Raw genomic sequence first — 26,552 nt, 5'->3', positions numbered from 1 at the left:
TTTTATTACCTTAGAATGAGCAATTTCAGTCTACATACACCTCACATAGAAGTCAATATTTTGCGCCGCCATGTTTCTACAGTAGCCGTAAATGGACAATCTGCTCTACAGAGCTGACTCGATGAACAAGTAACAATAATATTTGGTTCACTGAATAATTAAGTAAATATAATTCCTTAATTTACCTCATTGCTTGACTGGCTACTTTCTGCTGTCTCAGACGACGACATCTTTGTCCTGTGTCGGTAACCATAGCTTCTCTATGTTCTCTACCTCACCACTAGATGTCGCTAAAATTTACACACTGCACCTTCAAACAAGCTTTTTTTACAGGTTTCTTTATTTACCAGTTTATGTGTAATATTGTGTACTTTATACTTTTTGACAGTGAGATAGTAGTTTAAATAAAAAATCTTGCAGTTGTCGCAAACAATTAGAAAAATCCTGAAATAATCATGAAAATGCTTTCGTCGGATATATCTGTAAATAAAAAATGTTATTTCAGATGCATGGGGAAAGTTGGTTTCAATAGCTCACCTCCCATATAGACCACTTTTTCCCGTCAGTTTAGTTAAGAACGTTATGTGGTGAAGAAATAATCGTTCCCCCCTTTTTAGGCGTTTAGTGATTTCTGTTCCAAGACTGGAGCATTGTCAAGACCAGCACCTTTTCGGTGAAAGAGGGGTATGTCCATTAATTACACAGTATGCCCATACTGAAGCTCTAAACCCCAACCACACTACCCATACAGCAAGGTCTAGGCTGATACATATGAGTGTGTGCATGGGGGTGTGAGCGAACTGGAGGCCCTTTGTGTGTTTAAACCCTGATGGCTGTCTCTTTCGGCACCATTCAGGGCAGCCCGGCAGAGGAGTCCCATCGTCACGGCGCAGGGGCTTCCTGCTGCAGAGCTCTGAGAAACAAGGAGGTAAACCTACGCCATCATATCCTGAATGACCCCCAACCCAACCCACCCCCTGCCTGTTACTGTACAGGAGAACCCACACACTAACCCCACTGTCCTGTGCTCACTGACCCCATGCTGAGACTGAAGTCCAGGCATGCAACCCTCAGTCGCTCAACATGGCCCACCTCAAGACACCCTTGTGTGGTATTTGTTGCCTTTCTTTTTGGTAGGACAAGAGAGAGTACAGAAACTCTCACACACATATATGCCTTCTCTCATCCCTTAGGGGGGGTGTATTATGTTTCCTCTTGACTAGAAGAGAAGTGTCCCATTTCTCTCTTTTTCCCGCCTTTGCTGCTGGCTATGGCCTGCTGATTGCGCTAAGTAACTAGCTGGGTTCCCAACTGTCAGCCAAAAAATAGACTCAACCTTTCTCTGTTGTCTTCTTTCCTTCTTTCTTTCTGTCTATCATTCATATAGACACGTGAAGAGAGGAAGATGGAGGCAATTCTGCAGGCATTTGCTCGTATGGAGAAAAGAGAAAAGCGGAGGGAGCAAGCTTTAGAACGGATCGGCACCAAAGGGGAAGTTGGCGGACGCAGCGAGATTAAGGAAGAGCCTCCTACTACACCAGAGGCTGAATCTCCTGCCATGTTACAGGTACGTAACCTTCAATGATGTACATGCACATACGGCGCTAAATCAGTAGTATGTTTCCTGTGCAACTGATTCTGACTCGCTTGATATGAGTCGCAGACAAAAGAAACCGTTTTTGACTCGCATGTAATTTACAATTGGTCATATCTGACTGTAAATAAAATGTGAACCGTTAATGTTACATGCATTTATTTGATCAGAAATATAGTAAAGACTGTAAATTTGTAAAATTAGTAATATCGTCGTGTATGTAGTAAAAATAATATATGCTTTCAAACGATTAATCGCGATTAATCACATCCAAAATAAAAGTTTTTGTTCACATGTGTGTGCACTGTGTATAATTATTATGTATATATAAATACACACACATGCATGCATATAATTAAGAAAAAAATTTAATATATTTATGTATAATATAAATTATATGAATATAAATATATACATGTAAATATTTTCAAAATATATACTGTATGTGTGTGTATTTATAAATTAAAATAGTACACACACATATATTATGTAAACAAAAACTTTTATTTTGGATGCGATTAATCGTTTGGCAGCACTAATATATTGTTGAATGTTTGGACCTTTAGCCCATGATAGAGGTAGTGAAGGAGGAGCCTTGTCTGAAGCCAGCAAAGGTGAGCCGTAACAAACAGAGAAAAAGCTTCTCGCGGAACCGCACGCACATCGGACAGCAGAGGCGGCGAGCGCGAACGGTCAGCGCCTGCTCCGACTTGCCACCCAGTTCCCCTGGTGACACTTTAGAGCCCTTAACAACAGAGACTCATGATGGAGAGTCGCCCTCGGCCCCTGAGGCTGACGCTCCACCGATACATGCCCCTGACACCAGCCCGCCCCACAGCGACTCACCCTCCCCAACTTGCCGCAGTGGACAGAAGTACCTCAAAACTAAAAAGGTAGAAATCTTCACCCATAGAATGCATTTCACAGCAGTTTTTTGTGCATTTTACAACTTGCATGTTCTCTTTTCCAACAGCACTTAGTGAGCGAGTGGATAGGTGTTGACAAACAGGAACTGGGTGCTTTGCGGACTCCAGAGCCTCCCCCTGAAAGGCCTTTGCGGATCAGTAGTGATCCTGAGGTCTTGGCCACACAGTTGAACTCTCTACCGGGCATGGCCTGCAGTTCACACGTCTACAGCACACCCAAACACTACGTCCGCTTCTCATCTCCTTTTCTGGCCAACCGTAGTCCCAGCACTCTGGGAGTGCCCACGGGGCGGCGGCGCTCGAGAGAAATGCCTGAAACACCACCTACCACTGGGTCCTGCAAGAAGGTAAAATTGCTGCATTATTTAGAAATGTCATCCAGTATCATTGACTTTTGCTTCTCTGATAATAAAATGTTGTCTGGCAATTGATACTGCAGGAAAAAAAATCCCACACATTTTAGCTCTTTAATATTCACTTTCAAGTTTTCTTATTTAGGCTAGCAAGTTTCTGGTCTAACTCTATATTATTTTGTGCAGCGCTGGTTGAAGCAAGCTTTAGAAGAGGAGGGCTCCACCAGCCCAGGTGGAGGGCGCCCTTCTCTGCTGATGCCTAGTGAGAGCCCTCTCAGCCCCTCTATAAACGGCGAGTCCTACAGCCCTCTACCCATCAACGGCAGTTGCTCACTACCAGGTGGGTCAGCAGTCCATGTCCTGCTGCAAATTAATAACTCAAAGCTTGTCTAAAGCTGTACTTAGTCTTACTTGGTCCATGTGCTTGCAGAGTTGCCTACCCCTTTGAAGAAAAGGCGCTTATGTTCACTCGATCCCTGTATGTCCGAGACTTCCACCCCATACGGGTCTCCTTGTGCCACCCCAACCCGAACGGAGTCAACAGATGCACCAAGCACGCCCCTGCTGCTTACCACGCCTCCTCGGCCACGGCCAGAGGAACCCAGTACTGAGCCCTCAACACCCTTGCAGATTCCCAGCCTCCCTCTGCCACAAGAGGTAAGGTTGTTGCCGTAGACGTGCCTGATATTTCAACAATTAAACCTAATGAAAATGTATAGTGTATATATATAAAACTTGTATATGAACTTCAAATGTTAATTCATAGTATTTTGTGTTTGTGAGTGCAGTCTCTTTAAAAGGATTCTTAAACGTTTAAAACCTAATCCAGTAATCTTGAGCGAAATGTTGTGGAAATGTTTTGCCCACAGATTTAATATGAGAACTCTATGGTTCTGACACAAGAGGGCACTAACACTTTTGCTATTGGCCAAGCAGGGACGGTTGTTGATGGGCTTTAATTGATTGGTCACTTCTGCGGTGTTGATTTGAAGCATTATTTTGGCTAAAGGCAACAAAATGATCATGAAATATCTTTGCAAATTCACAGAGTGAGTCATCTATGGACAGCTCTCCAGATGGAAGCCGGAGGCCCAGTACACAAGACGTGAGTTCACTGCTTAAGTATCCTGTACCTGCTGCAGAGATGTTTTGCTGCATTTTTCATTAGCACATCTAACACATCTTGCTGTCTTTTGTCAGGTTGAGCGACCTCCTTCGCTGTTGGCATCTCCCAGCGTGAGAAATGCAGGCTCTGATACAGGTCCACAGGAATCTACAAAATCTATGGGGTCTCCGAGTCCTCAGCCCTCCCATGCTGAGCCCCAGGATGCCGCAGTAGATGAAGGCATGGAAGTTGACGGTGGTGGTTCAGAAGCTGCCTCAGCACCCGAGACACCAGCCTCCTCTTACCCTCCCTGGATGAAGAGTCCAGACCGAGGTGGCCTCTCGTTTTCCCCAGTGAACTCTAATCTGAGAGACCTCACCCCTTCTCACACCTTGGAGATGGGGGCGTACAGGCCAGATTCAACCTCCGCTGGCCCCTTCAGTGAGGCGGCGCCCTTTTATTCCTGCAATGAGGAGAGCAGCAGCGTGACGTTTACTCGCTCATTGAGTGGCGATGGCACAGGGGAGGGAGGTGCTGCAAAGAACCCGCAGAAGAAAAAGGTCTGTTAAAGCATCTGACAGATGTATAGATTTTTTGTCCGCTAAATTTAACTGAAGAAATAGCTGGAATAAATTTTATAAAAAAAATATGTATGCCTTTTATTCGACTTTGTTAACTGACATCTCGTGTTTGTGTTGTTAGGTGTCTCTTCTAGAGTACAGGAAACGTCAGCGTGAGGCACGGCGAAGTGGTTCTAAGGGAGAGTGTGGCTCCCCTGTTTGCACAGCACCACCAATAGATGTTTTCCCTGTCACAGTGGAAGTGGCCCCTGAGCCACCTGTTCTCACAGCAACGCCAACCCCCAGGACACCTCAGCACAGCGAGGAGTCAGACGCCCCACCTCAGGGGGAGAGAGACGGAGAAGGGCAGTGGTATGTTCCCAAAGTGTATTCCCTTCCATGAGAATGAACTAGTCACACTTTAACAGCTTGGCATTTTTTTTAAAGGTTTGGATTAAAACTCTTATCAAGAAATCAGGCTGTCTTGTGACTTTTTAGATATTTGTGGCGATACCGTGGACAGTTTGATGGCCAGTTGGGCCTGCTGAGTTTTGCAAATTATGTTTTGAAAAGAACATTTAAGCATATACAATTCTCTTTTAATTTACAGGACATCTTCAACATCAGTAGAGCAGGCCAGGGAGCGAAGCTACCACAGGGCCTTGTTGTTGAGTGACCATCGCAAGGATGCAGGTAAAAACAACCCTGGAAACATAAGGGAATTTTGAATTGTGATTTCCATGTTTGTTTGTTTTTTGTGACAATTGTTAAAACCCATGAATTGATACCTGACATACAAATGGAAGTCTTTTTTAAAAGGTTCATCCAATAATAAATCCCAGAGGTGTCCAATTCTGCTCCTAAAGGACCACTTTACTGCAGAGTTTAGCTCAGACCCAAATTAAACAATGAAATGGGTATTCAAGGTAATCAGGCAGGTGTGCTGGAGCAGTAGGTTGGAGCTAATCTTTGTAAGAAGGTTAGCCCAAACAACTGGAGAAATCAAGGAAATGCATTGATAAAAATGTGTGGGAACATTGATCTTCTAATCTTAATATTAAAATACCTGCTTTGTCTCGTTTTCAGACAGTGGAGAGTCAGAGGGTGGCGACTCCCAGGTGAAGGAATGTCCTTCTCCAAAGAGCTGCAAGAGCCCCTTGACGCATGCAGTAAGAGAACCTTCCCTCAATGTAATATTTTTTCTTGGCAACATGATTTCTCAACCAAGCAAGTTCATGCTATCATAAACCATTTTTCTTTCCATTTACAGCCTTGTTCTCCAGCACCCCAGACTGTCTCTCGACCATCCAAGGAGGAAGATGGTGAAGCACAGTCTCGTGGTCCTTCTCAGCCTCAGGCACTGTCCGTCCAGCAGTCCAGCACCAAGACTTCGAGCGCCAAACCAGCCGCACTGACGCCCAGCAAGCTCCACTGCGGGCCCTCCGGTGCCTCGCAGAGTCACTACGCTGGACCTTCGCTCATGCACTCTCCCAAAGCGCAACCCCAAGCTTCACCTTACCGCGGCCAGCGAGCCTTCCTGACAGCTCAGCCTCAGAACCAGCCTCAACCCCAGGCTACGTCTGGCCCGGCCACTTTCCCTCAGTACAACCCCCAAAATGCCCCACCGCCACCACCCCCTCCACCCCCAGCTCCACCCACTTCAGCTTCCTACTTCCCCGCTCAGCCTACCACTGCTCCTGCGCCGTTTCCTGCGTTCAAGCCTACAGTGGCGTCACCCTTTCCTCCCGGTTCCCAACCACTCCTACAGAACCATCATGCATTGCATTACCAAAGCAGTGCTGCCCCTCCCCCGCCGCCGCCTCCTCCTCCTCCTGCATTACCAAAGCAGTGCTCCCCCTCCCCCGCCGCCCCCTCCTCCCCCTCTCCACCCACAACCTGGTCCCACCTTGCTGCATGTTAATCTGCAACCTCCTTCGATGCAGCAGCATCAAATTCTGCTGAGCTCTGCCCCGCCCCCACCTCCTCCTCCACCTCCTCAGGGACAGAGTTCCCAGCAGCCTCCGGCCAATAGCGGCACTCTCCTGTCAATCAAACAAGGACCACACCCACCCCTTCCGCCCCCTCCCCCCGCTCCCTCCAGTACCGCACTGCACCCGTTCCAGAACATCGGTGGCTTTCAAACCACTCTACTTCACCAGTCTGCACCAGCCAACCCCTCAGTAACCCCTTCCACTTATCAACAAACTGTATTACCCCCGCCTCCACCACCACCTCCCCAACAAATACCTCCTTCACAGACCCCGCCCAATCCGAGCATCTCACAGATCGCCGGTGGTAACCGAGGACCCACCCCTTCGTCCGCCCCCTTTCACAGCACAGGCTACTTGGGCACAGGATGGCACTGACCACACCCACTTAACCCCGCCCCCTAGACAAACTCACTCAGAGGGGGGTGGGGGGCTACATCGTGTAACATAGGCAACACAGCACCACTGTAAATATTTTCTATGTACCTTTTCACAAAGGCTAATGAAAACCGGTGGGGGGAAAAGGGTACATTTTAAAAATAAAAACGAGAACTGTAAAAGTAGACTTCGTGTAAAAGATGATGGTTAATGAACCCTGGTGCTCATCACTTACCCAGAATCCCCCACACCCCTCTCCTTCCCATAATCTTGTACTGCCATCCTGTCTTTTCCAGACGTCTTTTTTTTATTTTTAATGTTTTTATTCATTTTAATCACCCTTTCCGGTCTCTTCCCGTTGAATCCTTCCTCTGTACTCCCAGTGCAGTGCAATGCAATGGGACATTCCAGTTTCCTCCTTACCGTTCCCTGCTCTTCCCGTTTCTCACTGTTTTTCATTCATCAGTTATTTGTTTTATCTAGTGGCTCATTATATAGCAAAAAGGTTTTGTATAGAGAAAAAAAATACAGAATTATTATTTTTTTTATTCCTCCATGTAACAAAAATATCTGTGCACCGCTGCAGAAATTCAGAGACCTTTCTGATAGGCCGCTTCACTGCCCCAGGAGACTGCACTTGTGTGAATGAGCGAGTCTGTGTGCATGAGTGTCTGTTTTTAACCGGAAGGGAGCATGTATGCTTGCGTGCCGCCCGTATCCATGCGCATATTTGAAGTGCGCATGAGAAACGGAAGGCAAATACGGCACAGACAGATGCGTGCTGTTCTCTGTGGCAGCTTTAGAAAGAGAGGTCCTTCCTGTAGGGGGTAAGCGGTTTATTTTTGAATATCAATGGTTATTTGTAGAAAGTGTAATTTAATGTATAGGTGGTTACTCCAGCTTTCTCCAGAAACAGTTGTAAATATTGGCTTCTTTTCTTTTCTATGCTTGTATAATTCGCTCCCATCCCCATTTTGGAATATGGTTGTAAATACAAGCGCTCTTGACAAAAACGCTGAATGTTTCTGTGACTGTAGCACTATTTTTATTTCTTCCTCTCTGTTGTTTTTTTTTGTTTTTTTTTTACTGTTTGTGTGTGAGTGTATGTGTGTGTGATGGACAGAGGCTCACAGACACAGCACTGGTTGGCTATTTTCATGGTTCATTATAATAAATCACTGTAATGACAGTTTTATACCAACCAAATGTCTTGTGTGTTTTACTAAGACGGGAAAGGGGGCTGTTTTTGATGTTTACATGTTCCTAATGTGAATTTTTCTTTCACTGTGAAGGTCACTGTGTGAAGAGGTGCTGCAATGAAGGTTTGAAGAGACTGCTGTTGCTGAGACCTATCTTAAGGTTGTCATTGAAAATATAAACCTAGTCGTTTTTTGTCATTAATACCTGATAGATTCTTGAAAGAAACTGTTTTTGCTTAGATCGAACAGAACGAAGGAAAAGAGGTTTTATGACCAATCAGAATGAAAGCAGACTTGAGAAGCCCAATCGGAATGAAGGCAGCGAGATTACATGACCAATCAACATCAAGCCAGAGGTTATAATCAACTGGAACGAAGGTAGAAAGGTTATGAAGAAAGATGAGCATAAGAGCTGCATAGATACAGTTAGCTATAACCGCCAATGTTTGTACGTTTCTCAATAACACTGCGCAACTTTTGCAATGTTGAAGACTGAGCAGATGTCAGGTCAGTATTACCTAGTGCAGGTCTGGGGTATCCAGTCCTGCTCCTGGACGGCAGATTTTGGTTACAACCAGCCAAAAACACACTTGCCTGGAAGTTTCTAGCAATCCAGAAGAACTTGATCGGTTGGTTCAGGGGTGTTTAATTAGTATTGGCGCTAAACTCTACAGGACATTGGCCCTCCAGGAGCAAGATTGGACACCGCTGGCCTGTGGGAAGAAAATAAGATAAATATTACTGTTTGTTATTTACAGCAACGCTCAGAATGAAATATCTTGATTGTAGTCTGTAGAGGTAAAATCTTTATTCATTAATGTGGGTGAATTTAATGAACTTTAATAACTAATACATTTTAATGGTGTATTTACAGCATTTTCTACATACAACATCATCTGACAAGACAGACACCCAATAAATAAAGCAAACCATTTTTTTTTCTTTCCCTTCAGAACTTCATCCAGCATTGTCCAAACTCTTCAGCTGTCTAAGAAGGGAGGGAGTGCCACTAGGTACACAGTGAGGTCATTTCCTGTGGGCTTTTGCTTTTTGAACCACATTCTCCAGGTTTTCCCATGGCATTTTCATCCTAGACTGTTCATTTATCTTGGTGGGACACAATGATTATACCAAGAGTACAAAACGGTACCAGCTGAGAACATCATAATTATGGCACACATAACTATACAGCACTAACACTGCCGAGAAGTAAATATCGAATTAGAGACATACAGAAATTCAGCATATACACTCAATACATAATACTTAAAACACTCTCCTACTTCTGAATATACTTGGCTTGTGCACAATTACTAATGGCAGAGATGTCTGCCCCTAATTTTGACACTTATTTTTAAAATATATTAACAGTGAACTCTCAACTTCTGTTTACATACCCCTTTTAAACAATGTTGGATAGTGTTGTGGTGAAATAACTGTACATTTTGAAACCCGATAAATGATCACTTGCCTGTAAATTGGTTCTTTTAAGTGGTCAGGATTCAGTGTTTTTTTTTTTTTCCGTCCAGGGGTGGTGTTGATGGATAAATAATAACAGGCCGGGAATGTCTCTGTGGTGCAGCTCTATGCCGGAGTGCACATCCCACGATTTAAGCCTGTAAATGTTTTCTTCTATATTGGAGAATCCAGTCAAATAAAACAGTACAGTTTTACTGTAATTCATAAATCCCAAAATATTAACATTATTGTAATGCAGGCCTTTAAAAGAGGACACAATGTAAAATAAATAAAGACTTTTTTTTTTATTATTATTATTATTAATCCAAGTCAAAGTTACTTCTAAACGGTGCATTAGCTGCCCTATCATGTTAGTAGCACAGAACACGGTAAATCAAACTAGGGTAGGGATTTGTTGAGAAGCAATTCCAGGGAGTGAAGTGCAAAGAAGGGATATGGGCAGAAAAGCAGTGAGTTCCCAATTCCATTCACCCCGTTTGCATCCTTCGCGTTAACGTTTTTTCAAACTGCTGCAGTCAGGCTTCCTGCCCTCAGGATGATGGGTAAAGCTGGATTGTGATTTCATATAATGATTTTCCTTGAACAAGACAGAAACACCTGGAAACAGATTAAAGCGATGTTTTATTATAAATTCACAGCATTGCACTTGAGAAATTTACACATGGAAGCTAAACTTGAGATCATTTAAAAAATTCACTCTAAACTGAAAAGTCTAATTTACTCAACCTTGTGTCATTCCTAACATGACTTTATTTCTACACAAAATAAGGCATTTTGAAGAATTTTGTTGTCAGCGAGGTCTTAAAAAAAAAACATTGGACCAACTGACTTTCATTCTATGGACAAAATGTGTTTTTTTCCTTTCACAGAAGAAAGGAACTCGTGCAGGTTTTTCATATATTTCATATACATATTTAAAAGCCATTAAAAATTTACATTTGAAGTCACACTGTGTGTAATTTCGGTTTTGGAACAAACCTAAATGGATCTTTTCGAGATCAAAAACATTTTTAAATAATCATATAAACCCTAACCTTTTGAACAGTAGTGCATCTATATTGAATATTGAGTATGTCTGAGCCTAACTCCGTTTCAGTAGTAAATACGTCAAAAAAGGCAAAATATTGCATCAAACTATTTCATGGTATTTTTTAAGTAAAGACTCACTCATACTGACCAACACTCACTCACCTCAGTGTATCTGGCGTCTATGCATTTCCACTTTCTGTTGAGGAAAAAAAGGAGAAAAATCTATCAAACTTAAGCAAAATCGCAGCTTAAATCCATAGAGTAATTTTCAAATGCAGCAGAAATCTTTATCAACTACTGACCGCTGTCACAGTTGATAAATACACATTAAATAGACCTTTTGTTTCTGATTTTCTGAAATACTGCCAAGCTGGGATAAACCTAACCAATAATTTCCACTAGATGGCACTAACACCATCATGTGCCGTCACAAAATATGACATAACAAATTCTGTTTCTGCAAGATTAAGAAGTGAATTGCTCATTCATCATTATACAAACATCCTTAATCACCATTTGCATTGTGCAACTCATCAGTTTCATATAAAATCTTAATACACGTATAAGTGCCCCTTCATTACCATTATATAAAATAATAATCATGGCCCAGGACGTCCTGGAAGCGTAGTTTGTGGTTTTATTTTAACTTAATTATATGAAGCTTTTTATAGTTCATATTCATAAATAGTGTTTTGCTGCAGGTGTGCTGTTCAGCATAGCATGGGTTCCAGCTGATGCTGTGCCTGTGATTAATATGGACAGGCTGACAGCAAGCTGTGTAAACAGTCATTAGTAATTCATGACTGGGTCCAGAGCCCCAGGCTTCAATTAACCCCAGTCCATGGTAAATTCTACCTTTCTATCTTTCCTTCACTTGCCTCTTTTCCTCTTCTTACTCGCTCCTTCTCATATCTCATTTCTTTTCACAGCCCTATCATCTGATTCTATCCTTAATGGCCATCGCTCTGTCTTATTTTCTCAAGCTGGTCTGTCCTCGCTCGCCTCTGGCTGGCTGGCTCTGTCTAGTAATGAATGAATTGGACCGAATGGCACAACAGCTGCGCATTGAAAACTGATGTGTTAGAACATTTATGGGGAGAAATGGAGACTCCAGTTTGTTATTCTTCATTTTCATTTATGTAAATTATGCATTTTGTGATTATAATTAAACCATATAATGTGTATGAGAAATGCACACAATTAGCCAGGCCATTTCTGCATTCATTCACAGAGAAAAGTTTGATTGCGCACTCCTTGTTAATTTCACCTCTCTGTTTTTTTAGCATTTCAAAACATAATTGAAATTCATCTCATGTTACCTTAAAGGGATAGTTCACCCAAAAATGAATAATCTGTCATTAATTACTCAACCTCGTGTCGTTCCTACGGTGACCGGGAGGTGACATGTTCGGTTCACTTTGTTTTGTCGTGGCCACGACATAATAACTTGTGGGAACGTGATATGTTGTGGCCACGAGATCATTTTGTCGAGGTAATGACATCCTTAAGTCGATGCTATGTTGAGGGAACGACATCCATTTCTCGTGGCCACGACTTCTTATGTTGAGGGAACAACATGTGCGTAAAAAAACCTGCGTGACCATAGCAACCCGGGATTATCGGAGATAGATAAAACATTTTTATTAACATTAAACATTTAATTTAATATTTGTTTATTATTATTATTATTACATTAACTTATTAGGGCTATATTTTTATATGTATTGTTATATATGCTTATTTCCCCTTTCAATTTGTGTATTGCTTTACCTAGTTAACGTTTTGTATAATTATACTAGCATTTGCTAGCCTACCATAATACTGCAAATGCCTGATAATTATGCCAATAATGTTTTGAGTTTATGATTGTATTTATGCCCGTGTGTGATGATAAATGAGCGTGTTGTGTTTTCATTTACAAATGAAACTACGTGAATGATTAATTCCTCAACGAAACACTATATTATTTATAATTATGGTCTATTAATTAGCCGAAATAAAATGAAATATATGTTCAATTTAAACTGCATTCCAGTAAAAATTCCCGTCAGCAAAATCAAAGCTTTATTGGCATGTGGAGCATTTACAGTAGGCTATTATTTTCTAAAGTATTCAGAACGTTAAGTAAAGAGATCGAAATGAAGGGGGAAAACGAATATAAACTAATATAAAAATATAACCAATAATAATAGGCTAATAATAATATACAAAATATAATGGGAAAAAGACGATCAGTTAATGGACTTACAAGACTGGGATGGATAAAAATGTTTTCTTGTAGGCCTATTTTATATTATGCACTTTATGTAACATTTATTCATGATAAACTTCATTTGAATACTGACTATCGCATGTATTACAGTCCAGTAGCCAAGGCCTATGGTTAATTTCATAATTCATAATAATAATAATAATTTCTTAATTCAAAATAAAATATGAATGAATCCATCTCTGATAATCCCGGGTTGCTATGGTCACGCAGGTTTGTTTACGCATTAAACTCGTGGCCACGAGAAATGGATGTCATTCCCTCAACATAGCAATGCGTGGCCAGGACATAAGGATGTCGTTACCTTGACAAAATTATCTTGTGGCCACGACATATCACATTCCGGTGAGTTAATATGACGTTCCCACGAATTAATATCTTGCGGGCACGACATATTATCACGTTCCCACAAGTTATTATGTCGTGGCCACGACAAAACTAAGTGAACTGAACATGTCAGCTCCCGGTCACCGTACGTTCCAAATCTGTAAAGACCTTTTTTCATCTTCGGAACACAAATTAAGATATTTTTGATGCAATCCGAGAGCTTTCTGACCCTGCATAGACAGCAACGCAACTGACACGTTCAAGGTACAGAAAGGTAGTAAGGACATCGTTAAAATAGTCCATGTGACATCAGTGGTTCAACCTTAATTTTATGACGCTACGAGAATACTTTTTGTACGCGAAGAAAACAAAAATAATGACTTGATTCAACAATGTCCTTACTACGTTGCTGAGCCTTGAACATGTCAGTTACATTGCTGTCTATGCAGGGTCAGAAAGCTCTCGGATTTTATCAAAAATAAATACCTTAATTTGTGTTCTGAAGATGAACGAAGGTCTTACAGGTTTGGAACGACATGAGGGTGAGCAATTAATGACGGAATATTCAGTTTTGGGTGAAATATTCCTGTCATTTGGTAATACTCACAAATTGTTTAGTATGAAATTGCTTCAAATTTTGGCCCCATGTCTGTACACTTAAAAGAAGTGTGTAAAGAAAGCAATTCAATACGTCTCACTTATCTGAACCACCCATCTCATGTCTTGGAGGCTCTAGTAATGTGATGAATCAGGTGTGCTTTATTAGGAAGTGTTCAAAAATGTGTACTATTAATGTGCCCCCAGGAACAGGGCTGAGAAACACTTGTCTATCTAGCTTGTGACAGCCCATGAGTTGTAGTACCCTTCTATTGCAACATACTCCACAGAACAAGCAATAGATCTGATCTCAGATCAGTAGCGCTGACATCATCCCTGATGAATTGAGACCAGAAAACTGCATCTTTCGGGAGTATCAGACCATAATCATTGTAAATCCTGGAAGACATTGTGCTGACAACGGTGAATACTGCATGTGCCAGTTTTGATTAGAACGAAGGTCTTACAGGTTTGGAACGACATGAGGGTGAGTAATTAATGACAGAATTTTGGGGTGAACTGTCCCTTTAAATAGTGATGTGAGTTTGGGCCCCAGTTTTTTGACCAATGACAGATGGAGGAAGAGTTTAGAAAACCTATTTAGAAACAGTTGTTTTAGCAAAACTGTTTGGTGGTAGTGCAGAAATTGCGTATACCTGTCACGTCACTATGGGACTCACTGGGGGGAAGGCTGCTGAGAGTACTGCGTTAAAACCGGCCAGATTCATGGACACGCACACGCACATTATGTGGGAAATGTTTATAAATAATAGAAAACATCAGGATTTTCTCTCATTTTACATCCTCTCCAGAGCCTGCAGCACTGCACCACACACATATACTAATGAAGAGGAGCTCTTCAGCTAAACCTTTCAATGTTATCGAAGAGACACACACAGCTGAGCTCTGATAATGAGCTGTCCTTATCTCAACCATCTTGCAAAAGACAAGTTGTCTTTTTCATCCCATTTTGTCTTATTTTTATGTAATAGATGCCGCAGAATAGATTATGGAAAGGCAACCTTGTTGGTTCTGTAGTATTGCTAGCTCCTATCTAATAGATTAGACTGCGGTTGTATTGTGCGGGCTTTGATTTTGCTGGCAGCGAGCACTCATGCTGCATCTGGGTCAGTGTGAGTGCTCTGAATGCAGATGCTGTGAGTGTCACATCCGAGATGTGTTTGTAGATAGAGGCTATAAATAAACACCGTTAAAGAGGAGAATTCTGCATGTGAGAGAGTGTTTCTATAAGGAAAGATACATGTGTGATACCCTTCTCCTCCCCCTTAGACTTTCCTCTTCTCTGCATATCTATTTTTCATGCTATCCTGTAATATCAGCCAACGATTTATTGATTAAGCCCCTTGCAGGGGGATAAGGAGCTGTCCAGAACACAGGGAGCTAAAATATACAGGCTGCTACTAGACTAATGGAGCAGTCCCTTTCAAGAGTTGAACTTGTTCACCTAAAAATGTACATTTTGTCATCATTTACCATCAAAGTAGTCTATATGACTCGTGCTATATTCCAGCCATCTGAAATCATACATTAAAGGGGTCATGTGATGTTGCTAAAAAGAATATTATTTGGTGTAATGAAATGTTTATGCGGTTTAAGGTTAAAAAAACACATTATTTTCCACATACTGTACATTATTGTTTCTCCTCTATGCCCCGCCTTTCTGAAACGCGTAAATTTTTACAAAGCTCATTGGTCTGAAAAGCGAGGTGTGCTCTGATTGGCCAGCTATCCAGTGCATTGTGATTGGCTGAATACCTCAAGCGTGTGACGGAAATGTTACGCCCCTTACCATATTGTGATGCCCTGTCCAGTGTTGCCAACTTTGTCGCTAGATTTAGCGACTTTTCAGAGCCCTTGGCGACTTTTTTTTTCCAAAAAAGCGACTAGCGACAAATCTAGCAACTTCTTGGACAAACCTTATGCCGAGTTCACACTGCACTATTTTAGCCCGATTTATCACTCGCCGACAAGATTTGCGAAATCACAGACAAATGTTAAATATCTGGAGCTGTCGGCGATTCACAATCACGCTGTGTGAAATGAGTTCTGACTGAAAAACACATCGGCGATGACCTACAGCCAATGAGAGACCAAGATACGGGGCAGCGGGAAGTTCGGGGAGGAGTTCTATGAAATGTAGTTTGCGGAGCAGTGTTGCCAAATCCGCGATTGCCGCCGGCTGTTTTTTATGTCTGCAGGTTGGGTTAGGGTTAGGGTACACACCTCTCTCTCTGCATCTGCTCTGTTCAGCGAGCGGCTGAGAGGAGCAGCACCTTCAGTTATAGTAGATATTATGTTGCTTCTCTAATTTTACATGCAAATATAGCCGAAATCACAGCACAGGAATTGTCTGTGTCTTGTCTTTTCTTATGTGCGTTTCATTTCATCAGACCATGGCTCAAATATAAAGCAGGATTTTTGTGCAGATTAACGTCTTGGAAGGTTATATAGTCTTAAAGGGCCGCATTTCAGTCACTATTTCATATTTATTCTGTTGTCTGACAACAGAAACAGTAATATATATAAATGAAAACCATTTTATTGAGAATTTGGCTGCATTAAAATACAGTATGTGAGCACAGAGAGACAAACAAAAGTAAAAAGCAACAGATGCGATGACGTCACGGATATGCTAATTAGCGCATGACGTCATCTGGCGTCATTTAGCGACTTTTCAAACTGGCTTTAGCTACTTTCTATTGAAAGAAGTTGGCAACACTGGCCCTGTCCGGCCAGAGCGACGAGACAAAAACATTAAAACCCATAAACTAGGTATTTGTTGCATCCAGTGGGGACATAATGGATGCAACAAATGGTTACGTTTTTGCGCATTTAAATTTGCCCCATTGCGACTGGTTATGAGACCCATTAATAGTAATGCCATTTGGTGTCATTTATGTCACACCTAGAGCAAAATATCTTGATGCGCTATATTTGAAAATACGCAAACACAAATGACATTTGAAAGCTATAGCTGAAATAAGATTATCAGTGAACAATGGCATACATTTCAGTCTAGTCATAGATCAAATTATAATGCCCTATGAGACTTGGAATATAGTTCAAAAAATAATTACTTTACCCCACCTCTCCATGTAAAACTAATTCCATCTATATAGGGCTTGAGACACAAGTGCAGTTATGTGTTCACACTTTGGAAACAAACCAAATTATAAAAGTGAGGTGAGTAACGCTATACATTTTGCCGCCTTGTATTGCATCGTCATTCTATGGCAACAAGGGTAAACGGCTGCCATTATGAATTATGATCAAATAATCATACCACTGTTTGGAATCAAAAAATACAGTGTTAACATATACAGGCAATCAAACTTTGCTACAGTATAAGCAATCGAACCAACTGTGAAAGCACCTTTAAATGAACACGGACGACATATTGGGTAGTGTAAGAACTGTATTAATTAATTTCAATCCATTTTTACAGCTTGACAGTGAATGTCTCTTGTCATAGCTGATGCAAATGCATCAGTGGGAGTGCTGCAGAATCAATGCCTCTGTTACGGACATTGTAGGAGATTTGTAGACGCTCCCATGGGCGACAAGGTAAGTAGTAAAAATGATTGAAGATTAAATTTACAGACCCATGTCTCCCTAGGATGGTTGGTTTTTAGCAGCGGGAGGCTGTTTCAAAGCTTATGTAGGCATTTAACATAATCAACACAGGCTAAATGCAATCTATCTATCTGTCTGTCTGTCTATTTATCTAGGTTTGTCTGTCATGATGTCTTTGCCACTCTTTTTATGTCTATTACCCTCATCATGTATGCATCTGTGTAGACTCAAGCTGTGCTTTCACGCATAACTGACACAAGACAAATTTGGGTTCAGCCTGTTTCAGACAAACTTCTGTCTGTGACTGTGTGAATTAAATCCTGGATGGGCCTCTCTGCTCTGACAGTGGCATATGTTACATATCACAGGCTCGCATGTTCGACCTCAGACAACGGCACTCACTCTGGATTATTTCAAAACTAGGTTTTGTTAGGAGTTTTGGGTCTACAGTAGATAAACATACATATACATAATGCAGACAAATTATATGGCTTATAATGGCATGTACACTGTATACAACCTCATATTTTTAAATGGTATGTGAAGTAACACATTATGCAACTTTGAATTTTTGAGTATGCCACATTATTGCCGTATGACCTCACTTTGCATATTAAATTCAGTGAGGAATCTAGTTGTCGCCTTGGAAATAAAAAGGGTCCTTTTGCATTTTTATTTTGTGTAAAAATACCTGGTAACACTTTAGTATAGGGACCAATTCTCTCTTTTAACTAGTTGCTTATTAGCATGCCTATTAATAACATATTAGTACTTATAAAGCACATATTCTCTATGACCATACACTGTAAAAAAAAATTATTGTGATTTTTAACAGTAAAAGACTAAAAATGTTACAGTAAAAACCTGTTAACTGGTTAACAGTAAGTTTCCATACTATATACGGTGAATAAACGTAATTACATTTAATGTAATTTTACAGTAAAATACTGTTAAAAATACGGTTTTTGGAAGTGAAAAAGAAAAGGCCATTGTATAATTTACAGTGAAAAACCGTAAATTGACACTCCCAGAATTCCATGCATGACACTTCATATTTGATGTTTTTTTGTTGATATAACATGTTTCTTAGTTTTTTTTCTTATCAGTTGTGTGCATTAGGGTGTACATCTTACATCTAATGTTGTTAAATTCATGTTTATTGCATTATTTCAGTATCATGTGTCACCATGATGGGGTTTAATGTTTGTGTGAATGACACTGTGCACCTTCTATATATAAGTATTGCCCTCCTCAGCTCATAGAAAAGCTGTTTGTGATGAGCTTTGGTTCGTCATGTGACTTTCTCATCACCACCCGTTTTTGGTGGTTATCAGTGCATTACAATGGTTCAAAACAGATATTAACACTTCAATATGTAGGTTTATTAACATTACATCAGTTAATGAAATACAGTATTTTATTGTGAATTTAAGTCTGTAAAACCTAAAATGTTGCAACCATATTTTTTTAAGGTGAAGTTCTGGCAACCACAGTTGCCGGTATTTTACCGTAAATGTAAAAGATTTTAAAGTGTATTCTACATCCCTAATCCTACCCTATACTTAAACTTAACAACTACCTTACTCACTATTAATAAGCAGCAAATTAGGATTTATTGAGCCAGAAGTCATAGTTAATGGTTTGTTAATAGCAAGAATTGGACCTTAAAATAAAGTGTGACCAAAAACACATCCAAAGTCACATATAAAGCAGGTAGCTATTTGTTAGCTTCATATTAATTGCAACGCTACAAAAAAAAAGGTAATGGTTTAATAAACCCTTTCAAAAAGATGAACAGAAACAAGACAATGCAGCCTCTGAATTAGGACTGCATAAAATAAAAGGGCTCTAAGGAAAGTCTAAGAGATGCAGCGGAGTTATTATTCACGCCGCAGCCGAGAGTTGGCTCTGAACGTGTGCCAGTTCTGTGGAGTGAGTTGTGTTGTCATGGAGACGCTCTCTGGATTGTCAGTCTTGTGAGGTGTTTGAGAAGTGATGGGTGTGTTATTGACTGCAGCGCTCCTGAACTCCTCCCTCCTGGGCAAACCAGGCCAGCACAACTGACACCGAATGCTCTTTTATCCTACCTGCTGTCTGTCTGGCTATTTTTGGAAGGCAAACTACCACACTACTCTTACTTTTTCTGCATTATAAACTATGTATACTGTACATACTTTGGTAGACAGCGATATTATTCTACCCAAGAGACTTAGTTTTGGAGAAATTCTAAAACAGCATTGCATGTATCATTTGCAGATTCAAAATGCACTGTGACAATCACAGTAAACAAATGCTGGTTATAAATATACTCTTTATTTCATTTAATACCAAAAAGAATAGATTTAAAATAACAGTCAATGTAATAAAAATGACTATTTACCCAATATTTAGTTTGCTATGCATTTTGTGAATTTCTTTAGAATATTGTTAGCTTACCTACAAGCATTTCAAATCAGTGGCATATTAGCTTACTGCATACTGCACAGTATTTACTGAATGTTGTTAAATAATTTTTTAAAAAGCATATGAAACGATATTCATTATGTAAATCATAAATTACTTCACTACACTGCATACATTCTACACTCTTTCATTCAGTCAAGTAGTGTACATGTTGGGAATTTTGTTATGGACTATTTATTTATTTAATATTATTTATTGCATTTTTAATCCAATTTTGGGTGGAAATCTTAACATTTTAACATCTTAACATCATAAATGTTGGCAGTCCAATTAAAAAATAAAAACTCATAAAAAATTCATAGTATGCTATATTCTAAATATATCTTATCCCTTTTAGTAATTTTTTTTTAATTGAATTCCTAGAATAGAATATTTTTACCAAAATTAATTATTATTATTATTACTTTTTCCAAGATGACAGCTGAACTGCACTGCAGAGGAAACGTAACATAGCCTACTATGGTTTAAAAAAAAAAATTTTTGTATAATGCTTACTGTTTCACATGCTATTTCTAAAACAGTATACTGAGCATAATTCAGTAAGCTGTACACTAATATTTATTTCCAAAAAAAAAAGATCACCCTCTTTTTTTTCCCTCTGTATGCGTCACTGCAGTTTATGTATTTATTAAGGCAAATCTACCCATACGTCCAAAAATACATTACATTTAACATCTTGAAAATATGCTGTCTAAACCTTTTTAACGTTTGCACATATAACCTCATTACCCTAGCACAGAAGACTACATATCCCATAATACTGTGGGGGCGGTGGAACAGTAAAGGTGATTGGGAACAGGTGGTCCAATTAATTACTGGCCAGCACGAGCACACCAGCCAAGTTTGGGAGGAAACTAAATGAGCATGCCAAAATACAGATTTAATGAGAGGAGAGAGAGAGACAAACATTGAGCTCTACAGGACACGCATCAAGCCCTTAATAGACAGTAAGAAAAAGCAAACAGATTAAGAGAAAAATCCTCTTTTATCATTCTGATGCACTTATTTCAACCACACAAGCCGGATTGGTATTGCAAGCCTATTTGGATAGCGACCAGCATGTTGCGTGTGTATTTGGCAGAACGCAGTACTATGTGATAGCTGTTTCTTCTTCCCAGTTGGAAACCAATAAGTTTTGAATCGGGGGGCCCCCAGAATGGGAATTTGTTTAGCCCTGCCAAGCACTCATTGAAGTGTCCGTGTGATGCTTGGTGTGTCCTGCCAAATGCAGTCCTCATCTTCGCTGCTTGACAGACACTAGAGCTTTTGCTTCCCTCTCTGCGTTCTGTTGTATTAGCACAGCTCATCTAAATTCAGAGATAATCTCTTTCTCTCAGGTTTCCCAGACTGTGTGACAGCACTCAGAGGAAGGAGCGTTTCTTTGAATATTCTACAGATGTCCTCTTTTCTTTCTCCGCGTGAGCCGAGCGTTTGAAGTTGGCTGATGGGATTGTTTTAATATTCCTCAGATGTGGCGCAGAGCCTAAGAACGTTTTATCCTCGGTGCACTGTGCCTGGATCGGTGTGTGCTGGCTCTGGGTCTTAGATTAGATGCTTTGCAGGAGCAGAGAGGGCTGATCAATGCAGGACACCCCATTTATGTGTGTGTGTGTGTGTGTGCCTATTATAATGACCAGTGTTGGGCAAGTTACTCTGAAAATGTAATCAAATTACTGATTACTCCTTTTAAAATTAATCACGTTACTGTTCTGATTACTTAATTTCAAAAGTAATTAGTTACATTACTAGTTACGTTACTTTTTTCTCCATGAAATTTATGAAATCCCAGCATACACACTCCCGATAAATATTTATTATTAAAGCATCAACGTTCACAGAACACTGTTATTTTTAACTAAAGCAAGCGGATGGTTTGGCATGGCAGAATGCCAGCAAAGAGCGCTGCATTTATAATCTCTAAAAGACATCTCAGTTCATCGCAATCTCACAAATCTCTGTTATAACACAATAAATATATGCATAATGAATCTTTCATAATGTCTACAATTCGCGTGTTATAATGAGAGGATTCGTGAGCACGCAAATTTCAGCACTGCATTGCTCAACGCTGCAAACACGTGTTATAGCCTAAATAGAAACTCTGCATACACTTGCACCTGTTAATCGTTTATATTTTATATTAGTTCATGTTGCTTTTGTGCAATAGATGAATAACAATTGATTTGTTTTAGATATTTTATGTTTAGATATTTCTATATTTCTATTTCATCCCGCACACACACACACAGGAGTGTCTACCCGCCCGCACCAGCACTCGCCCATCTTCTCCCGCGCCGCCGCGCTGCTGTTGCGTCGGGTCTCGCGGGAGCAGGCCTCTAATCCACTGGCACTTGACATGAGGGTGCGTGTGCTACATCCTTTTTACAATCTCTAGATTATAAAACACCGCATTCTGTCAGCATTGTAACGTATAGAGACCTCGGCTTGTAACTATACTCTAATTACCATTTTGAAAATTATAACGTTAAATTACTCAGTTACTGAAAAAGTAATCCAGTTACAGTAACGCGTTACTGCCCAACACTGATAATGACTGATCACTATGACACAAAATGGCTGAAAATCTTTCTTAAATGTTGTTTTCAGAACCAAATCTTTTGTTTTGTGGTTGCTAAGGTGTTTAAAGTGGTTTTAGTGCATTGCTATGTGGTTGCTAGAATGTTGTGGGTGGTTACCAGGGCATTACTATGCACCAGATAAGGCGTTATGGATGGTTGCTAGGGTGTTGTGTAGGGATGGGTGATATACCGGTAGACGAGATTAACCGGTAGAAATTTGTCAACCGGTAGAGATTTTGGAATATCATCTCTATTGCGGTTAAACGCTGTGACGTTGTTGTGCTACATGTTCACGAAAACTTTTTAAGCATTGTGTTTTCAAAACAAGTGTTTTTAAACTGCTGAAACGCAATTAGCAGCGAAAGATACGCGCGCACTAGAGATGCGCGGATGAGCTAAAATGTCACGCGCATCCGCTGCTTCAAATAAATTATCCACCAGCCCGCACCTATAATTTTCTCTGATATAGATATCCACACCCGATTGTCACTTTAATTACTCTAATTCTTTGTTTTAAGCATGATGTTTGTGTTGTGGTCAGTGCATCGTTCGTTTTTAACATCAGATTCAGTGACGTTAGAACTAATCTGCGAATCTCATTGTAAAAGAATACGCTGATCGTAAGACGCTTTTAAATGAACATTTATTTATAAACAAAAGTTTGTCTTTGGCCAGATTAGCCTACATTTTCTTAATAAAATAAACAGGCTTTACTCCCTTCAGACTTTGAATATCGCCGTTTCTGTCACTGCAACATGCAACACACAAATGACTGGATAACGGCAAATTTGTTAGCCGTCTGTTCAAATAATTTGGACTATTATACTGCAACTTTCCAAACAGATATACAAAGTAACAATTAAGAACTTTTTTTTCACAAAAACAGATATAGACCTACATATAGATATGCCTATAGATAACAAAACGGTGCCAATTCCGCCTAAACGCCAGTTATGTTGTTTTTTTGTATTTCTTGGCCTTTTCGTTTGCACTGTGCAAAAACAGAATAGCATCTACTGTGCCAGGATTCAGACGATTCCGCCTCGCCTCTAAAGCGCGGCCTGCTGCACTAAATGAGCGTTCGCGTGCACCGCTTGTTGCAGGAATGCACAAGATTCTTCTAGCAAGGCGCCTGCAGCCATGGGAATAAGCGATCTTGTTTCTCCCAGAACGAAAGCAAATTTTCCTCTGAGGACTCATCTAACTGAAAGTTTGAAGAACAGTACTCTTCCACCTGCTTTTTCGCTCGTCTGCTGCAATGTTCCGTTGCAACGGGGATATTAAACTCGTTAGCGCACACCGACCAACAGTTTCAGTGGTCTAAGCCATGTATGATGGATCTCCAAACTTGGGCTCACAGTGTCTCTTAAGCTTGAAAAACCAGAGTAACACCATGTGAATTGTTGGGTATTTTTCTCCTTCAAGCTCGTTAATGGCTAATTTGAAGAGAGTGAGGAATTCAATCAAGTGCATGAGCTGGTCTTGAAAGATGCCCTCCATCCGATGCAGCTGGCCTTTGTCTTCCAGAAGCTGTCTATTGTCACTATACTGTTTTAGTATAGATTCCAGCATGTCGACTTTACTGTTCATCAAACTTCACATTCTTGAATGACAGTGTGCGCTAAACTTGCAACAGCACCTGTTCTCTTCAGAAATGTCACCAGGCTTTTGCAATTATCTATAATTTCCAGCACGTCTTTGATGCCTTCTGGTGCATTCCTCTCACTGAACACGTGTCTCAACACCGTGTTCAGCGTGTGTGCGGAGCACGGAACCCAGTGGTAGGTCCGAAGTGCAGCCTTAATGTTCGCGCCCTGGTCACTGACAAAAATGATCTTGTCTGCTGTTATTCCATAACTCATTAACACAGTGGTTATTTGATCATGGATATTTTCGCTGTTTTTTTTTTGATGACTGTCAAATTCCACTGTTGCCAGAATGCAACTTTCCAGATGCCACTTCTCGTTGATATAGTGACATGTAAGGACAGCATATGTCCTCTTGTTAAATTCGTCTGTCCACATATCTGTGGTAACAGCAATCCCACTGTATTCCAAAACTTTTTGGATGGCCTCTGAAAGTTTTTTCTTTACCAGCGGCAGCCTTTTGCTTTGCCATGTCACAAACAGTTTGGTGATGGGGTAAGATAGCATCAGCGTCAACTACACCATATTTGCACCGATGTTTATTAGTGTTTGGGCCACTTGGAGGAATCCTTTGCCTGAGACAACATCGAAGGGGCGTATATCTAGGCAGCACAGGTCCACGAATGCATTCACGAGACTGGACTTAACTTCCAGTGGTATTTTTTTTGCTGTCCCGACGAACGTAAAAACTTAAGGTGTTTGTCTGACTTGACTGGCCTTTCGATTTAGCACACACATGATGTACCATATTCGAGGTACCAGTCTTGTGGCTTTCATATACACACAGTGCCTTACAGCCGTTGCATATTACATACCCAGCACTTGATTCTTTCCTTCCTTTTGTTTCGTAATTTTCGTATGCGATTTTCGTACTTTTCGTATTCGTCATCCTTTCCTATCAAAATGCTTGCTACGGATGCGAAAACGCAGAAAATCGAACTTGGTCTGATTTTTTTTATGACGGACGAAAGTTTCAGAGGCAGTGTGTAAACGTGATTGACACAACGTGAGGTCGTATTTATTTTTCAACGTGCAAAAATTTCGGACTCGGTGTGCAGTGGCCTTAAACTTTAATTAAACTATTTAATAATCAGTTAAATAGAAATGTGTACCTGCATGACATTACGCTGTACCCACATGAAAATGGATGAATGATTCAGCTGCAGGTGCCATTAGGGGAATTATTTCGGCACAACCCTCTCAGTACATTACGGGTATTCGCTAGCCATTGAGTGTACATTGGTGGTCTACTCATTATTGCGGTGCATTGTGGGATTGAATGAACGCACTCGATAACATCCACTATAGTTTCTGACACCACTACAAGTGGTTGTCCTCTCAAATAGTGCCCTATTTAAGGTTAAAGGGGGGGATTTTGGACATAGTCATTGTAAGTATGATCTCTGAGAACAGTGACATCACGTACCTCTCTTAAACGAGCTACCCACTATGAGGAATCATTCATGTTTAATACTTAGAGTTAGTGGTTTCTTAAATCTCACTAATTCAAAGTATAAGCATGAGTAAAATATAAATATTAATAGCCACAACCAGAGCCAATGGAAGCTGTTTCTGTGACACTCACACAGTGTTTCCACAGAATGCTGTCATAAACTTATTACAGGCATAATTTTCTGGAGTTAGGTGCATTGCTTAAGGGCAGAATGGTTATGTTTCATGGTTTGCTTCTTGCGGGAATCAAGCCAGCCCTGTGGCTTAATCATTACATCACACCACCTCCAGATGTTTGGGGGTTTAATAACCATAATGTGCTCTTCCTCTAATGTTTTCTAAATTATATAGTGAAAAAAGATAAATGGAATGGCACCACGGCTACTGTTAGGACTGCAACACACTGTTATTCTTTCTCTAATTGGTGTTAAAGCTCCAGGAAACCTGATTAGTATCAGAGACCACCTGCTGAGTGGTCTACTGAAGTAATTCCAGAAGCAACTCTGCCATGCCCCTCGGAGCGTGTGCGTTCACATGTACGAAACCCTCCCATCCACTTGACCCCCACGCTCGACACGTATATGAATCCGACCGAGACTAATTGTGCAACACTGCATCTGCACATAGTCGCTTCGCAGAAAAGGGGAGGGCAGAGAAGTGTGCGGTTTCCATGACAACTACCGAAGAGGTGGTTTTCAAATACCAGGCTGCATGCGAACTAAGCGTCTGAGGAGGTCAGCTGTCAACGTGTACGTCTGTGATAGCATGTTCCTTCTGTACCGAAACCAAAATAAACAGGACTTTTTGAACGACCTTTAAAACAAATGATGTAAGAACGTGTTGTTTCATTTGATAGCAAAAGCAAGAATTTTATTCATAATGCAGTCCCACTTTATATTAGGTGGCCTTAACTATTACGTACTGACATCAAAAAATAAGTGCAATGTACTTATTGTGTTTTTATTGTATTGCAAAACACCTTTCCTGCGATTGAGGTGGGATGTGGGTAAGGTT

General features: G+C 40.6%; 1 protein-coding gene and 1 long non-coding RNA gene across 2 annotated transcripts in view; one reads left to right on the top strand and one right to left on the bottom strand.

The window, feature by feature from the left end:
* kmt2e (lysine (K)-specific methyltransferase 2E) overlaps positions 1-8,106 on the top strand; it is a 41,649-nt gene extending 33,543 nt beyond the window's left edge. The window contains exons 19-25 of the mRNA XM_016279735.1: positions 3,922-3,978; positions 4,074-4,538; positions 4,681-4,910; positions 5,149-5,231; positions 5,625-5,707; positions 5,809-6,371; positions 6,424-8,106. Coding sequence (XP_016135221.1) covers positions 3,922-3,978; positions 4,074-4,538; positions 4,681-4,910; positions 5,149-5,231; positions 5,625-5,707; positions 5,809-6,371; positions 6,424-6,904 — 1,962 coding nt within the window. The 3' untranslated portion in view covers positions 6,905-8,106. The remainder of the gene's footprint in view (positions 1-3,921; positions 3,979-4,073; positions 4,539-4,680; positions 4,911-5,148; positions 5,232-5,624; positions 5,708-5,808; positions 6,372-6,423) is intronic.
* Positions 8,107-9,983: 1,877 nt separating this feature from the next.
* LOC107590826 (uncharacterized) lies at positions 9,984-10,901 on the bottom strand. The gene is made up of 2 exons (XR_001609829.1): positions 10,774-10,901; positions 9,984-10,179 (listed from the first exon to the last, which is right to left on the bottom strand). It is a non-coding gene; the product is annotated as an uncharacterized lncRNA (long non-coding RNA).
* Between the last annotated feature and the right edge of the window lie 15,651 nt (positions 10,902-26,552).

Source organism: Sinocyclocheilus grahami, unplaced genomic scaffold (assembly GCF_001515645.1).
Source record: "Sinocyclocheilus grahami isolate Dianchi unplaced genomic scaffold, SAMN03320097.WGS_v1.1 scaffold8.1, whole genome shotgun sequence".
Classification (NCBI taxonomy): Eukaryota; Metazoa; Chordata; class Actinopteri; order Cypriniformes; family Cyprinidae; genus Sinocyclocheilus; species Sinocyclocheilus grahami.
Note: the sequence above shows the minus strand (reverse complement) of the source record. Positions and strands in the feature narration are given on the sequence as shown.